The sequence below is a fragment of the Leucopleurus acutus genome (genome assembly GCF_964270905.1).
Source record: "Leucopleurus acutus genome assembly, chromosome: 6".
In the NCBI taxonomy this organism is placed as follows: domain Eukaryota; kingdom Metazoa; phylum Chordata; class Mammalia; order Artiodactyla; family Delphinidae; genus Leucopleurus; species Leucopleurus acutus.
The window spans coordinates 17063542-17080735 of NC_139149.1; the positions used below are offsets into that span (position 1 = coordinate 17063542).

Genomic DNA, 17194 nt, shown 5'->3' on the forward strand with positions numbered 1-17194 from the left:
AATACATAAGGCAAATGCTAACAGCCATAAAAGGGGAAATCGACAGTAATACAATCACAGTAGGGGACTTTAACACCCCACTTTCACCAATGGACACATCATCCAAAATGAAAATAAATAAGCAAACATAAGCTTTAAGTGACACATTAAACAAGATGGACTTAATTGATATTTACAAGACATTCCATCCAAAAACTACAGAATACACTTTCTTCTCAAGAGCTCAAAAAACATTCCCCAGGATAGACCATATTTTGGTCACAAATCAAGACTTGGTTAATTTAACAAAACTGAAAAGTGTCTTTTCCAACCACAATGCTATGAGACTAGATATCAATTACAGGAAAAAAAATTTATAATTACAAACACATGGAGGCTAAAAAATACACTACTAAATAACCAAGAGATCACTGAAGAAATCAAAGAGGAAACCAAAAAATACCTAGAAACAAACCTATGGTATGCAGCAAAAGCAGTTGTAAGAGGGAAGTTTATAGCAATACAATCCTACATCAAGAAACAAGAAAAATCTCAACTAAACAACTCAACGTTAACACCTAAAGCAATTAGAGAAAGAAGAACAAAAAAATTCCCAAAGTTCGCAGAAGGAAAGAAAACATAGAGATCAGATCAGAAATAAATGAAAAAGAAATGAACGAAATGATAGCAAGGATCAATAAAATTAAAAGCTGATTCTTGGAGAAGACAAACAAAATTGATAAAACATTAGCCAGACTCATCAAGAAAAAAAGGGAGAAGACTCAAATCTATAGAATTAGAAATGAAAAAGGAGATGTAACAACTGACACTGCAGAAAAAAAAAGGATCGTAGAGATTACTACAGGCAACTATATGCCAACAAAATGGACAACCTGGAAGAAATGGACAAATTCTTAGAAAAGCACAACCTTCAATGAATGAACCAGGAAGAAATAGAAAATATAAACAAACCAATCACAAGCATTCAAACTGAAAGTGTGATTTAAAATCTTACAACAAACAACAGCCCAGGACCAGATGGCTTCACAGAAGAATTCTATCAAACATTTAGAGAAGAGGTAACACCTGCCCTTCTCAAACACTTCCAAAATACAGCAGAGGAAGGAACACTCCCAAACTCATTCTACGAGGCCACCATCACCCTGATACCAAAACCAGACAAAGATGTCACAGAAAAAGAAAATACAGGCTAATATCTCTGATGAACACAGATGCAAAAATCCTCAACAAAATACTAGCAAACAGAATCCAACAGCACATTAAAAGGATCATATACCATGTTCAAATGGGGTTTATCCCAGGAATGCAAAGATTCTTCAATATATGCAAATCAATCAATGTGATACACCATATTAACAAATTGAAGGATAAAAACCATATGATAATCTCAATAGATGCAGAGAAAGCTTTCAACAAAATTCAACATCCATTTATGATAAAAACTCTCCAGAAAATAGGCATAGAGGGAACTTACCTCAACATAATAAAGGCCATACATGACAAACTCACAGCCAACATCACTCTCAATGGTGAAAAAGTGAAACCATTTCCTCTAAGATCAGGAACAAGACAAGGTTGCCCACTCTCACTGCTATTATTCAACATAGTTTTGGAACCACAGCAATCAGAGAAGAAAAAGAAATAAAAGGAATCCAAATTGGAAAAGAAGAAGTAAAGCTGTCACTGTTTGCAAACGACATGATACTATACATAGAAAATCCTAAAGATGCTACCAGAAAACTACTAGAGCTAATCAATGAATTTGGTAGAGTAGCAGGATGCAAAATTAATGCACAGAAATCTCTGGCATTCCTATACACTAATGATGAAAAATCTGAAAGAGAAATTAAGGAAACACTCCCATTTACCACTGCAACAAAAAGAATTAAATACCTAGGAATAAACCTACCTAAGGAGACAAAAGACCTGTATGCAGGAAACTATAAGACACTGAAGAAAGAAATTAAAGATGATACAAACAGATGGAGAGATATACCATGTTCTTGGATTGGAAGAATCAACATTGTGAAAATGACTCTACTACCCAAAGCAATCTACAGAGTCAATGCAATCCCTATCAAACTACCACTGGCATTTTTCACAGAACTAGAACAAAAAAGTTCACAATTTATATGGAAACAGAAAAGACCCCAAATAGCCAAAGCAATCTTGAGAAAGAAAAACGGAGCTGTAGTAATCAGGCTCCTGGACTTCAGACTATACTAAAAAGCTACAGTAAACAAGACAGTATGGTACTGGCACAAAAACAGATCAAGGGAGCACGATAGAAAGCCCAGATATAAACCCATGCACATATGGTCACCTTATCTTTGATAAAGGAGGTAAGAGTATACAATGGAGGAAAGATAGCCTCTTCAATAAGTGGTGCTGGGAAAACTGGACAGCTACATGTAAATGAATGAAATTAGAAAAAAAAAAAGAATGTAATTAGAACACTTCCTAACACCATACACAAAAATAAACTCAAAATGGATTAAAGACCTAAATGTAAGGCCAAACACTATAAAACTCTTAGAGGAAAACATAGGCAGAACCCTCTATGACATGAATCACAGCAAGATCCTTTGGGACCCACTTCCTAGAGAAATGAAAATAAAAAAAAAAAAAACAAATGGGACCTAATGAAACTTAAAAGCTTTTGCACAGCAAAGGAAACCATAAAGAAGACGAAAAGACAACCTTCAGAATGGGAGAAACTATTTGCAAACAAAACAACTGATAAAGGATTAATCTCCAAAATATACAAGCAAAACAAGCAGCTCAATATCAAAAAAACAAGCAACCCAATCCACAAATGGGCAGAAGACCTAAATAGACATTTCTCCAAAGAAGATATACAGATTGCCAACAAACACATGAAAGGATGCTCAACATCACTAATCGTTAGAGAAATGCAAACCTAAACTACAATGAGTTATCACCTCACACTGGTCAGAATGGCCATCATCAAAAAATCTACAAACAATAAATCCTGGGGAGGGTGTGGAGAAAAGGGAACCCTCTTGCACTGTTGGTGGGAATGTAAATTGATACAGCCACTATGGAGAACAGTATGGAGGTTCCTTAAAAAACTAAAAACAGAACTACAATACGACCCAGCAATCCCACTACTGGGCATACACCCTGAGAAAACCATAATTCAAAAAGACTCATGTACCACATTGTTCATTGCAGCTCTATTTACAACAGCCAGGACATGGAAGCAACCTAAGTATCCATCGACAGATGGATGGATAAAGAAGATGTGGCACATGTATACAGTGGAATATTACTCAGCCATAAAAAGAATTGAAATTGAGTTATTTATCTTAAAGTGGGTGGACCTAGAGTCTGTCATACAGAGTGAAGTAAATCTGAAAGAGAAAAACAAATACTGTATGCTAACACATATATATGGAATCTAAAAAAAATTCTTTAAAAATGATTCTGATGAACCTAGAGGCAGGACAGGAATAAAGACACAGACGTTGACAATGGACTTGAGGACACGGAGAGGGGGAAAGGTAAGCTGGGACGAAGTGAGAGAGTAACACTGACATATATACACTACCGAATGTAAACTGGATAGCTAGTGGGAAGCAGCTGCATAGCACAGGGAGATCAGCTTGGTGCTTTGCTACCACCTAGAGGGGTGGGATACGGAGGCTGGGAGGGAGACACAAGAGGGAGGGCATATGGGGATGATATACGTATGCCTATAGCTGATTCACTTTGTTATACAGCAGAAACTAACACAACATTGTAAAGCAATTATACTCCAATAAAGATGTTAAATAAATAATAAATCTGGTGTCTAAGACAATAGTTAAGAGAGAATTCTTTGCCTCAATGTCATATTTGCAGGCACATACCAAGGCAAAGTGATGAATTCAAGTCAGACTGATACGAAGGTCAATTTAATCACTCTATCTGCTGTACACTGTCCACAAACTAGGTACCTAAAGTCATCCCAATTCTGCTGGCCTTAGACGTATTATCTAGAAAACTACTCTACTTTCTTTAAATTTATGTGTTATGAGAAATAAATAAGATGATTGTTCACTCCCTTTGGAAAATATCTGTAAATTGGTATTTCTTCAAAGAAAGGCACACATCCTTAAATGTTAACTTTCAGTTTTTGTTCTGTTTATTTTTCAGGATAGGATTGCACAAATTTCTCAGGTTCTCTCTATTTCCTTGGTTCTAAATTTTGGCTCAAATGAACTATGTGAGCCTAACTTCATGGATCAAATCCTCATCTGACATTAAAGATTTAACTAATCATCAACATCACAGTGGCAATCTCAACCTCTGTAAATTATTTTCCAAAATGGAATCTGAATCTACTGTAAACGTCTTACTATTAGCGATACATCTCCAAGGGAAAATACAGACATTTATATAGTGGAAGTGGACAATCCTTATTAAATTATTGTTTAACTGAGATCAAGCAGAGTTCTGGTATCTTATACCTGAGTGCTTGACTTCTTTTATACTCTGATAAAACTGTGACGATCAACCCAAATGCTCACCTACAGAAGGCACTAAAGGAATAAAAAAATTGCCTAAAAGCAAGAGCTAGAGCTAATGATGAAGACACAATTTCAGTGCCTTACAATGTTGTCTTTAGTCAACCATGAGAGTAAATTAACCTGAAGACTTTGTTTTGACACTGACTGATTACAGACATTAATCAAAGGGCAACAGGCCACTGCTGCTGAAGTACTGGTGGAATATACGCAGTCCATAGGTGGTTATTTCAACATGGCAATCAAACTTAAGAGCTTGATGAATATCCTCTACCAAATACATTCTAACTCATAAAATACGCTTCTCTATTTTCCAAACAAGTCAAAATGGATAACTGTATTCTGTGTGAAATGTTTCCTAACCATGTTCACTGTCATTCTGCATATTAAATATAAATATGAGACTGCGGAGTAAATGCATAGCTACCTGAAACTGGTTTCCAGAGCTTTAAGCATGAATGTACACCCATATATTTGTAGAGTATAATTTTTTTTTTTTTTTTTTTTTGCAGTACTCGGGCCTCTCACTGTTATGGCCTCTCCTGTTGCGGAGCACAGGCTCCGGATGCGCAGGCTCAGTGGCCATGGCTCACGGGCCCAGCCGCTCCGTGGCATGTGGGATATTCCCGGACCGGGGCACGAACCTGTGTCCCCTGCATAGGCAGGCAGACTCTCAACCACTGCGCCACCAGGGAAGCCCTGTAGAGTATAATTATTGATCTTATTGTTACCTATTCTGAAAATAAATGTGGATACACTTTTTTCTTTAAATGACTTAAATACAAACAACAAAAAATATGTGGGCTGGATCAATACATCCGAATAAGTGCCCTTTTATCTGAAAAGAAAATTTTCTTTCAGAAATAGTTACTTATTAAAGAAATACTTGAATTGTTAACCTACTCTTCAAAAATAATTAGGACTTCTTTTCACAAGGCACAGAAGTTGCTGACAACCTTGGAAATTAAGACACCTGTGTCAAATTACTTCTGTAATAAAATTTGCAATCAAACCAAAATTACAATGAACATGTGTTTCTCTGGTTATAGGCTTGCATTCCTTAGCACTTACCTGCAAAATGTGATGCTATTTTGAGCAAAACAGTTTCTAAATCATTTCTTAGACTAGATAACTCCTTGTATGCTTTCTCCGTCACCCACCCTCCTCCAAAAAATTAAATATATTTTCAAGGTAGAAGGGGCTTAGTGAGAGAGCTCACCAGATTTAGTCTGTTGCTATATTTGTTACTAAGCAAGCCACCATTATTGCTGTTGTTGTCTTATTAGGTCATAGATATCAGAGCTGTAATGAACTTCAAGAAATCACTTCAGTTTCTGGCAAACCAAAGATGCCCTTTTCTTCAACAAAACACTTGGGGTCAAAGGAGGTAAGTGATTTATCCAAGGTCGTATGCTGTAAATCCCCTACATACAAACGAGTTTTGTCCCAAGAGCACATTCATAAGTCCAATTTGTTCGTAAGTCCAACAAAGTTAGCCCAGGTACCCAACTAAACATATCGGCTATGTAGTACTATAATGTAATAGGTTTATAATACTTTTCACACTAATAATACATAAAAAACAAACACAAAAAATAAAGAAAACATTTTTAATCTTACAGTACAGTACCTTGAAAAGTACAGTAGTACAGTACAACAGCTGGCATCCAGGGGCTGGCATCGCGTGAACAGGCAAGAAGAGTTACTGACAGGAGGAGGGAGAGGAGGTGGGAGATGGTAGAGCTGAAGGGTCATCAGCAGTAGGAGACAGAGGGCAAGCTGCACATGGCAATGTACGCCGGACACGTGAACTAACTTACGTGATTAGACATGTGAATGCATGCATATTCGAATCTTTGAAAGTTTGCAACTTGAAGGTCCGTATGTAGGGGACATACTGTAGCTATAAAGGTGTTGAATTTCTGACCCCAACACTTACTGGAAGGATTGTTCTAGAGTCAGCTCTTTATCCTAAAAGGTCAAGTATCTTGCTGAGTAATTTCAGAATCAGAAGTTTCCCTTCCTGTCATGGATTCCCCTTCCTGGTTGAAAGTTTCCATCCGTCTGACTGGCTTTACCTAGAAGGCTGGGCCTTGGAGACATACTTGTGAACAAAGGAAAGATTAGAGGGGGTTGTTGCATGTTATTCCCTCAGTTGGAGGTTTTCCCTTGCGGGTCTATTCTAGCACTGCTGAGGGTAAGAAGAGGAAGGCTCCGTGTAATCAGAGCACCAGAGTCTGACCACAGACAGGCACACATGTGCTAAATCAAAAGGCCACACTAATGGTCTCGATGCACATTCTAGCCCTCAGAACCAGAGGTTAAACAAACTCAGTTCTATTTTTTTTTTTCCTGTCTAACGAGGGAGGCAAGACTAGATAACTTCTAAGAGTACTTCTAGGCTTAGGACTCAGGCCACAAACTGTAAGTCTTCTGAGCTTATATTTTACTCTGCTGTTTGGTTTGAGCCCACCATGGAGGCCATGTAGCCAGGCTGGTATTTGCTCGTTCATAACTCAAGCAAATTCCTAAACCAGCATCATTACCTATGTCCACTTCATCAATTTATATCATCTTCCAACCCCTGGTGACACTGAGTTTACAAACAGAGAGTGTAGAACACAAGTTGTTTGTTTTCTGTAACAATACTTTTTCCACTCCAGCATACTGACTTTTATTTTTCATTTCATAACATCCCTGCCAAAAATAACAGTGAAATCTAAAGACATATGAACATGTGGTATGTAAAACAAGCACTAAATTATAAATCTAAATAATAATTGCACTTCCATTTGTGTGTGATTACTTTCATATGAAATTAACTCTTTGGGCTGGGATATGTGGTTGTTGTGTGCTTGTGTAGCTGGGGAAGGAGGAGATTGGAAGTGATAGATATAAAGCAGGAGATAGTGAGGCCAACTATGATAGTACCTAGAAAGTTGTACTCCATAATTATCTATTGATGTATGAATAAATGAATGAACAGACCACTGAAAGACTGATGCCAGATTAAATATTTAGTATTTTTCCACCTGCCATAATTTAAAATTGAAATCACAGAAGATCTATATTCCTGAAAGACTTTATACTTTTTCTTAGAAATCTCCCTCATGCAACACAGTGTTTGGCGTTGTGTCTGGTGGTCAATAAGTACTTAATAATAAAAATAATAAGAGGAATGACAGCAGCAGTTCTACAGACTGTACTAAACACCTCAATTTTATTATCTCATTTATCCTTCATAGTAACACTGAGACAGGCTGGGACCTGGGACACTTTGCTGCAGCGCTTGCACCTGGACAGACGTCTTCTTGAGCAACAAAATACAAAGGAACTATAAAGGACTAAAAATAACTGCGTGCATTCCCAGTTGGGGCAAATTATGGACAACAAGATACAAAAATACCAAAAAAAATCCCAACTGTCACTTCTGAAGAGCCAGGAGCAAAAGGAGGGTACTGTGCATGCCTCCTGCACACAACACCACCAAAGGGGTAGGCAAACCACCTAAGGCCCCCCCTCCAGCCTGACCCCTGGACACACCCCTACCCTCACTCCACATAAGGATCCAGCTCGCCCCCCCTCAGGGAGCGAGCAAGGAAACCTGTTGTTTGTTCTCGCTCCCCCCGATACAGCAGGGGCCCCAATAAAGCCTTGCCTGAATTTCTTGTCTGGCCTCTTATCAATTTCTATTGATTAAAGAGGCCAAGAACCCGGGTCGGTAACAACACTGTAAAGTTGGCACTGTGAGTTGCATCCATAATACAGATGCATGAAGACAAGGTGAAATTATTAGCCAACTTCACAAAACTAGTTCTGTGAGAGCCGTAACTCAAACCAAGGTGTATCTTGCTTAAACCCTTCTTTTAATAAATGAATAAGTGCATGACAAAATGAATGCAACTATCCTCTGTTTTTATTACTGGGGCAACTTGGTAAGGGTTGGGTAGAGGTGGTTTAATTTACTGAGTGACCAAGATCTTTGTTATACCAAACTCCCAAAGACACCAAGGTATCACTATGGCCTCAGAGAGTTAACAAGAAAACCTGAGAAACTGAATCACTGGGACAAGGATACTAGAACCAGATGGAAGAAAGCTCAAGAGAAACACATAGATATTCTATGATACTAATTTCTTCCATCTGGCTGATACTCAGCAATAGAAGCAGTGAAGCCATGTCATTCATTTTTTTAAGAATTATGTCAAAATTCCTCCGTTTAAGTGAAACACTATGCTGAACATAAGCTCATCTTCCTTTAACAAAGATTCTTGGCAATCGGCAGCAACTCACAGCCATCACATTGCTCAATTACACTGTACTGCAGATGTGCAAATGACGCTGTTAAGAGACAGTTCCTGAGAGAACGATGGATAAGTCACCTCTTATAAGATAAATTTTTTCTTTCTTTTTTTTTTTTAAAGTCTCCTCTTCGGTTTCCTCTCTCCTGACTCCCTTAATCTCTTTCTCAATCTCTTCATATGTGAAATAACAACTACAAACTATATTTTTGGGAATCTATACATTGCAAAGCCAACGTTTTTACCAAGATGGTATATGTCACAAAGTACCATATTGGAACACCTGATATTGCAATTTGTATAATTAGCCACCATAATTAGTTGACTGAATGACTCTGTGAAAGAGAGCTTTTGTTAATCAAATGTTGTACATGAGGAAATAAATTCAGCATGTTTAAGGGGCTTGTAAATAACAAAACTGGGGCAGGAACTGAAGTTATAAATTTATAGCCTTTAACAACAGGCATATGAGTTGATCTGGGGACTAGCTCAATCCTACCATAGAAACGACCATTTTTTTCACCGCCATATATGGTGATCAGTTTTTGAGCAAGCTAGTTGGGTGGGTTGTAGTAGCATGACAAACTTTTTTGTTCCTGGAAGGCAGTTTGGGAGTTTAAAATGTGAGCAGCCTTTCTCTGCCTTCTGTGTTATCACCTACCAAAGAGTAGTAAAACTTCTGAGTACTGAAATAAACCCCAGAGAACAATTAAACCTACTGATAAGCTATATAGTAGTTTTCAACTATTTAACATAAAGGACACAATTTAAAGAGTAGTGCAAGAGCAAACTGGAGAGGGTCTTTAGACAGAGAGAAACTGGGAATGTATAAACTACAGAGAAAGACGAGAGAAAGTGGAAGTGTCTTATTTAGAGGCTTAGCTCATTTTCTTTTGATCTAATCCTCTTTGTCTGTCAAATCCTCCCTTACCACTGTCATTATAGTTGGGCTGTCTCCTATATATGGAAACTTCCAGACTCCACTCCCTCATCTCCACCCACAATAAAAGTCAAATGTGTTCCACATTTATTAAATTGACAAACATAACAAGTCTCTAAACAGCATTGGAGACCAAAGATTTCCTTGGCATTCTCAATATATATATTTTACATTTCAGCTTCCCCCAACTATCTTGCATGGTATTTAAACCACAAAATGACTGTGCCATTTGCGAAATGTCTGGTTATTCATTTTTTTATTCCAACCAATGCTAATGTGTTCTAAGATACCACATGTGACTATCCTATTAAGGCATTTGAATGTAAAATTATCATCCACAATACCAGCATAAGAGAGTAATAAAGACCGATTACCTGGGGTTAAGAGGATGACTGACATAGTGATGAGTGAGCATACAACTAAAATCACCAGCAGGGCAATAGCAATTCCCTTCCAGTTTCTCTGTGGAGGGCTGTTACTTCCCAGTTCCTACCGAGATAGAAAAAAAAAGAAGTTTCATAATTATACATGCTCCAAGAGAAATGTACTCATAAAGGAATGATTCAGTGCATGGAAGAATCACATTGAAAGCTGATTAGAATCCTCTTCCTCTTTGGTAGCTCATTTAATTATTCAAAGGTGCATATATTATAAATGGCTATCTTTTGGGGGGCAATCTTATTTCTCCAACAGATAAAGCAGCAAAGGTTTATGCCTGTTGTCTAAAATGTGGATGGCATTAAAATACATTGAATATAAACACTAGGATGATAGCCAAAATACTCTGCAAAATAATTATGTAAATAAAGTGTGCCCATTTACATTTTTTCTTGCTACAATGGAACCTACAATAAAGATTTAAATATTAATATTCCTGAAGCACTATAGACTACTTTTCTAACTGGTAAGGGGAAAAGAAATTAGTGATGGGAAAATTATTCAAAATGCCCCCTCACTGCAGAGCAGTGCACATTTGTCAACTCAAAAGGTCCTTTTTTTAAACAGTTCCCCTACCACTCATAAATATCAACAGGATGTAGTAACTAAATTAAATGAGCGCTTCTATATCAATGGTTTACGACATCCTCTCCCTGGGCAGCATGCATGATATTGGCAAGGAGGTATGACTGATGGGGTAGGATAAACTTGAGCATTTCTTACAATACATATCGTAAAGCTTTTCATTTTTCAGATGATCTGTATTCTATTCTACTGACTAGAAATATATGAGCATCATTCACGAAAGTAAAGCACAGACCACACTAGTTTGAAATAAATGCCAGATTTTCTTTATAATAAAGTTTATAAAACACTAAGCTTCTTGTTTCTTTCTTCCTGTCCCAATCCCCAGCCTCTTTTCCTCCAGTCCTAATAGAGCCTTCTTTATTCAGAAATAGTCAAATGATTTGGGGACAAATGAAACAAAATGTAAAGGTTTCCAGTTCACTGTATTTGCACAAATCACCCAAGAAGCCACAGTCTTCCTTTAAACAAAGATAAGTAAAATAGCAAACGTTTGATAAGCTATAAATGGCTTATTGTGACTCACAGTTTAAAGCACTGAAGCCAATTTTCATATAGGGATAGTGGCATTCAGTTCTGCGATAAACTCTCTGGACTTAAAGAACTAGGTCCTAAATAAATGCAAGAAGAAACCATGCATAGGAGGTATTTTGTTACTGTTTGTTTTTCCCCTTCTCAGATCAGTAGCTTTAGGTTTTACACTCTGATGAACCAAATCCGGCAGAAATCAATTCCAATCTTTTTTCTAAAATGGCTCACTCCATACCTCATGTTCATGCTTATTAATGCTTATCGTCCAATACCTCTATCCCTTCTGAATTTTGGTTAGAATTTCCATTCATAAACTTAGTCCACATAAATCGAAACAGTAGATTAGCAAATCATCAGCGTTTCAGTAACAACATCAAGAAAAGCAATAGTTGTCTTAAGACCATAAACCCTTTTCTGGAATGCAACGTGACTGCAGGTTCCCTGGGCAATTTCTTTGTCAGAATCTGTGTGGTGTGATGACCAGTTATGCTCCATATTAAGGCTCTATTTAAGACTACTCAGAAGCCAGAATGATAGATTAGAGAGGCAATGCTACACGTAGATGCCTATGCTGGGCAAAAAGTTGTGAAACACTCATCTCAAGAACTAAGAGATAATGAAAGAAGGGCAACAAACAATAGGAAGTGAGTATCTGGACCAAGAATCATAAACACTTTCATATTTATTAACTCAAAGGGAGGGAAGAAAAAGGAAAAAGAATAATTGTAAGCAATTATAACTGACTTCTCAGTCCAGTAAAGGAATCAAGGGGAAATGATAATTTTAAATCTACTGACTCTGATTTTGATTCACTGTCACTGGAGCGCAAGGCAAATTATTAGACAAATGTGTTCAGAGTGTGTTTTTCAGTTTTTGAATATGTAACTATGCAATGCCTACCAAGCATTGTCTAACAGCAATAATAGATACCTTATTATGTGTCTCATATTGTACTGAGTACTTTATATTCACAATCTCACAAAATCCTCATGAGAATTAGGTGAGATTACTATTATTTTGACAAATCTGCAGATGAGAAACATGGGATTTACAGAGATAAATAACAAACCACTTACTGCTAATAAGTGGGATATCTCAAGGTCCAATCCATAAAAGTCTAGCTTCAGAAACCACATTCACACACTATAATATGCTATTCTAAAAGGAGATATTTCTTGAATCAATCAATAAGCCAATGAATCAAGGAATGATTTGAACCCCTACATAATAATAGTTGTACTTTAATACCTTTTATCTGAGAAAATTCACAATTTTATAAAAGCTCTTCTGAAGTCTGTAATGCTTTCAAATAAACTCATATTTTCCCAGGAATGGCAGACTAGAAAAAATATACCATTTTTAAAAATGGTAAAACATGTTTGAGTACAAAATACTTTTCTGTTCATAAAGTGATGCACATAAGAATGTCTGGCTCCTCTAAAAATGACCCATCAATATCAAAAGCATCTACAAGTCCCTGTTTTAGGAACTGCAGACTTAATGAACTCTTACTATAATTCCCTCCTTTCCATCCATCTTAAATTCCATTACCATTATAATATTTCTAAAGCACGGTTTCACTTACATCACTTTATTCACAAAGTCCTTTAATGTCTCTACATTATCTGAAGAATTAAGTGCAAATGTGTGAGTCTAGAATAACAATGGTCTATAGCCAAGCTCCAGTCTTTTCATCCAACTTGATCTTTTTTTTTTTTTTTTTGAGGAAGAACCCTACACTGCTCTGATTACCATTTCCAACATATGCCTCAGATGCTTCAAACTTCACCCAACCATTCCACTCCCAGTTTTTTTCTCCAATTCCTTTCATATGCATCCAAGTACAGACATTGTCAATCATTCAACATCCTGCTCAAATGTCTCTTCTCTTGAAAATTTCCCCCAATTGTGCAAGCCAGATATAATTTTCCTTCTGAAAAAAAAAATGCCTAAAATGCATTGTACCAATAGGTTTGAGACCAACTCTGCTACTTAACAGCTATGAGATTGCAAACAACATGCCTCTACAATTTCCTAAGCCTCAGGCTTCTTTTTTAGCTGAACAACTGGAATAATAACAATAATTATTTTTAAATGTAACAAGGGTTAAAACAAATTATTCAAACAAAGCTCTCACTTAAATATACAATAAGACAGTTCACACTAAGTGAACTGCTTGGAATGTGCTTCCTCAGTACACTTGCACATGTCACTCTTTCTCTCTCATCGTTTCAGGTCTCAATCTCAAATGTTCCTTCCTTTGAGAAGCCTTGCCTGGCCACCCTCTACAAAATAACATTCTATATCCACTCCTATTTCTTCAATTAGCTTTATTTTTCTTCATATCATTATCATTTTTGAGTATATTATGTCATAGTAAATCATATATCTACAATAATATAAATTAAGTTGTTTAAATGTTCATTTTATCAGTCTCAGCTCTCCAGAATAGAAGCTTTGTGATGTCAGTAACCTAGGTCATCTTGTTCTCTGCTATATCTCTAGCATTTTGAACAGTGTTTGGCACATACTAGGTGTGCTATAGATAATAAACAAATGAATGAATGAATTATACCAGTTCTGATGATAATGATGATGATGGTGGTGATGGTAATGCTTAACGCCATGTATAAACAGCCATCATATCCCTGTCAAAGTTATCTCCTTAAGGTAAGGAGCACATCTTAGATAACTTTATATTCCTTAGACCACTGAACAAATTCTAGTCCTCTAATAGGTGCTTAGAAAACAGTTGCCCAGTTAATTAAGTGGTATAAATGGTACCTGAAATGGTATAGAGCTACAGTGTCATTAGTTAAATACACATCAATAGTAATTTTAAAAAAAGGAACTACTTGCTATAGATAGATTTGATTGCAATTATTTTAAGCTTCATTTATCTGATGCTTGGATCCCAAAATACAGTTGCCATTCTTCAGTTTATCTTCTTCTTCGACAACCTCAGTAATTTCTATTGTTGCTGGAAGTGGTTCTAATTGGCTCTGCTTTTCAATGACTTCCTCCTAGCCAACACCTGAAAACATACACGCCAGGCCCACAGGACAGGTTTGTGCTGGGCAGCAGCCTGACCTTGCAATGTCATCGTCTGAATGCTTTGGAGGCAGCACAGAGTCAATGTTGGGATATTAAATCCCCTGGAAAGGTTTGAAGGTATAAGAACAAATGTTTAAGAATCCATATAGATTGCGGCGGAAGATGGCGGAAGAGTAAGACGCGGAGATCACCTTCCTCCCCACAGATACACCAGAAATACATCTACACGTGGAACAACTCCTACAGAACACCTACTGAAGGCTGGCAGAAGACCTCAGACCTCCCAAAAGGCAAGAAACTCCCCACGTACATGGGTAGGGCAAAAGAAAAAACAGAGACAAAAGAATAGGGACGGCACCTGCACCAGTGGGAGGGAGCTGTGAAGGAGGAAAAGTTTCCACACACTAGGAAGCCCCTTCGCGGGCGGAGACTGCGGAAGGCGGAGGGGGGAGCTTCGAAGCTGCGCAGGACTGCACAGCAACGGGTGCGGAGGGCAAAGCGGGGAGATTCCCGCACAGAGGATCGGTGCCGACCGGCACTCACCAGCCCGAGAGGCTTGTCTGCTCACCCGCCGGGGCGGGCGGGGCTGCGAGCTGAGGCCGGAGCGCAGGGAGAGGACTGGGGTTGGCGGCTTGAACATAGCCTGAAGGGGTTAGTGCACCACAGCTAGCCGGGAGGGAGTCCGGGGAAAAGCCTGCACCTGCCGAAGAGGCAGGAGACTTTTCCTTCCCTCTTTGTTTCCTGGGGCATGAGGAGAGGGGTTTAAGAACGCTGCTTAAAGGAACTCCAGAGACGGGCGCGAGCCGCGGCTAAAAGCGCGAACCCCAGAGACGGGCGCGAGCCGCAGCTGAAAGCGCGGACCCCAGAGACGGGCGCGAGCCGCGGCTGAAAGCACGGAATCCAGAGACGGGCGCGAGCCGCGGCTGAAAGCGCGGAATCCAGAGACGGGCGCGAGCCGCGGCTGAAAGCACGGAATCCAGAGGCGGGCGCGAGCCGCGGCTAAAAGCGCGGACCCCAGAGGCGGGCGGGAGACGTTAAGGCTGCTGCTGCCGCCACCGAGGGGCCTGTGTGCGAGCACAGGTCACTCTCCACACCCCTCTTCCGCGGAGCCTGTGCAGCCCGCCACTGCCAGGTTCCCGGGATCCAGGGACAACTTCCCCGGGACAGCGCACAGCGCGCCTCAGGCTGGTGCAAAGTCACGCCGGCCTTTGCCACCGCAGGCCCGCCCCGCACTCTGTGCCCCTCCGTCCCCGCTGGCCTGAGTGCGCCAGAGCCCCCAATCAGCGGCTCTTTTAACCCCATCCTGTCTGAGCAAAAAACAGACGCCCTCCAGCGACCTACACGCAGAGGCAGGGCCAAATCCAAAGCTTAGCCCTGGGAGCTGTGAGAACAAAGAAGAGAAAGGGAAATCTCTCCCAGCCTCAGAAGCAACGGATTAAAGCTCCACAATCAACTTGATATACCTGCATCTGTGGAATACCTGAATAGACAACCAATCATCCCAAATTAAGGAAGTGGACTTTAGGAGCAAGATCTATGATTTTTTCCCCTTTCCTCTTTTTGTGAATGTGTATGTGTATGCTTCTGTGTGAGATCTTGTCTGTACAGTCTTGCTTCCACCATTTGTCCTAGGGTTCTATCCGTCCATGTTTTTTTTAAATTTTTTTCTCTTAATAATTAATTTTAATAACAATATTATACTTTACCTTCGTTCTTTCTTTCCTTCTCTCCGTCCTTCCTTCCCTCCTTTAGACAACGAATCATCCCAAATTGAGGAGGTGGTCTCTGACAGCAAGATTTAGGATTTTTCCCCATTTACCTCTTTTAGTGAGGGTGTATGTGCATGCTTCTGTGTAAGATTTTGTCTGTATAGCTTTGCTGCCAACATTTGTCCTAAGGTTCTTTCCATCCCTTTTTTTTTTTTCTAAATAAGAATTTTTTAATTCAATAACTTTATTATACTTTATTTTATTTTTACTGTATCTTCTTTCTTTCTGTCTTTTTTCCTTCTTTCCCTCCTTCCTTCCTTCCTCCCTCCCTCCCTCCCTCCTTTCTTTCCTTCTTGCCTTCCTTCCTTCTTTGCTTCTTTTTTTCTTTCTTCCTTCCTTCCTACCCTCCTTTCCTTCTTTCTTTCCTCATACTTCTACTAATTCCCTCTACTTTTTCTCCCTTTTATCCTGAGCCGTGTGGATGAAAAGCTTTTGGTGCTCCAGCCAGGAGGCAGGGCTCTGCCTCTGAGGTAGGAGAGCCAACTTCAGGACACTGATCAACAAGAGACCTCCCAGCTCCACATAATATCAAACGGCGAAAATCTCCCAGAGACCTCCATCTTAACACCAGCACCCAGCTTCACTCAACGACCAGCAAGCCACAGTGCTGGAAAACCTATGCCAAACAACTAGCAAAACAGGAACACAACCTCACCCATTAGCAGAGAGGCTGCCTAAAATCATAATAAGGCCACAGACACCCCCAAACACACCACCAGACGTGAACCTGCCCACTAGAGAGACAAGATCCAGCCTCATCCACCACAACACAGGCACTAGTCCCCTCCACCAGGAAGCCTACACAACCCACTGAACCAACCTTAGCCACTGGAGACAGACATCAAAAACAGGAGGAACTACGAACCTGCAGCCTGCAAAAAGGAGACCCCAAACACAGTAAGATAAGCAAAATGAGAAGACAGAAAAACACACAGCAGATAAAGGAGCAAGGTAAAAATGCACCAGACCTAACAAATGAAGAGAAAATAGGCAGTCTACCTGAAAAAGAATTCAGAATAATGATAGTAAGGTTGATCCGAAATCTTG

The 17194-nt window shown here is 39.2% G+C and overlaps 1 protein-coding gene across 5 annotated transcripts in view; it reads right to left on the minus strand.

Moving 5' to 3' along the window:
- The window catches only part of DPP10 (dipeptidyl peptidase like 10), a gene marked incomplete at both ends in the record, with an annotated part of 1304794 nt that overhangs the window by 513413 nt on the left and 774187 nt on the right, over positions 1-17194 (minus strand). For all 5 annotated transcript variants that reach the window (XM_082841087.1, XM_082841086.1, XM_082841085.1 and 2 more), the window contains one exon: positions 10145-10259. In XM_082841087.1, the coding sequence (XP_082697213.1) occupies positions 10145-10259 (115 nt within the window). The remainder of the gene's footprint in view (positions 1-10144; positions 10260-17194) is intronic.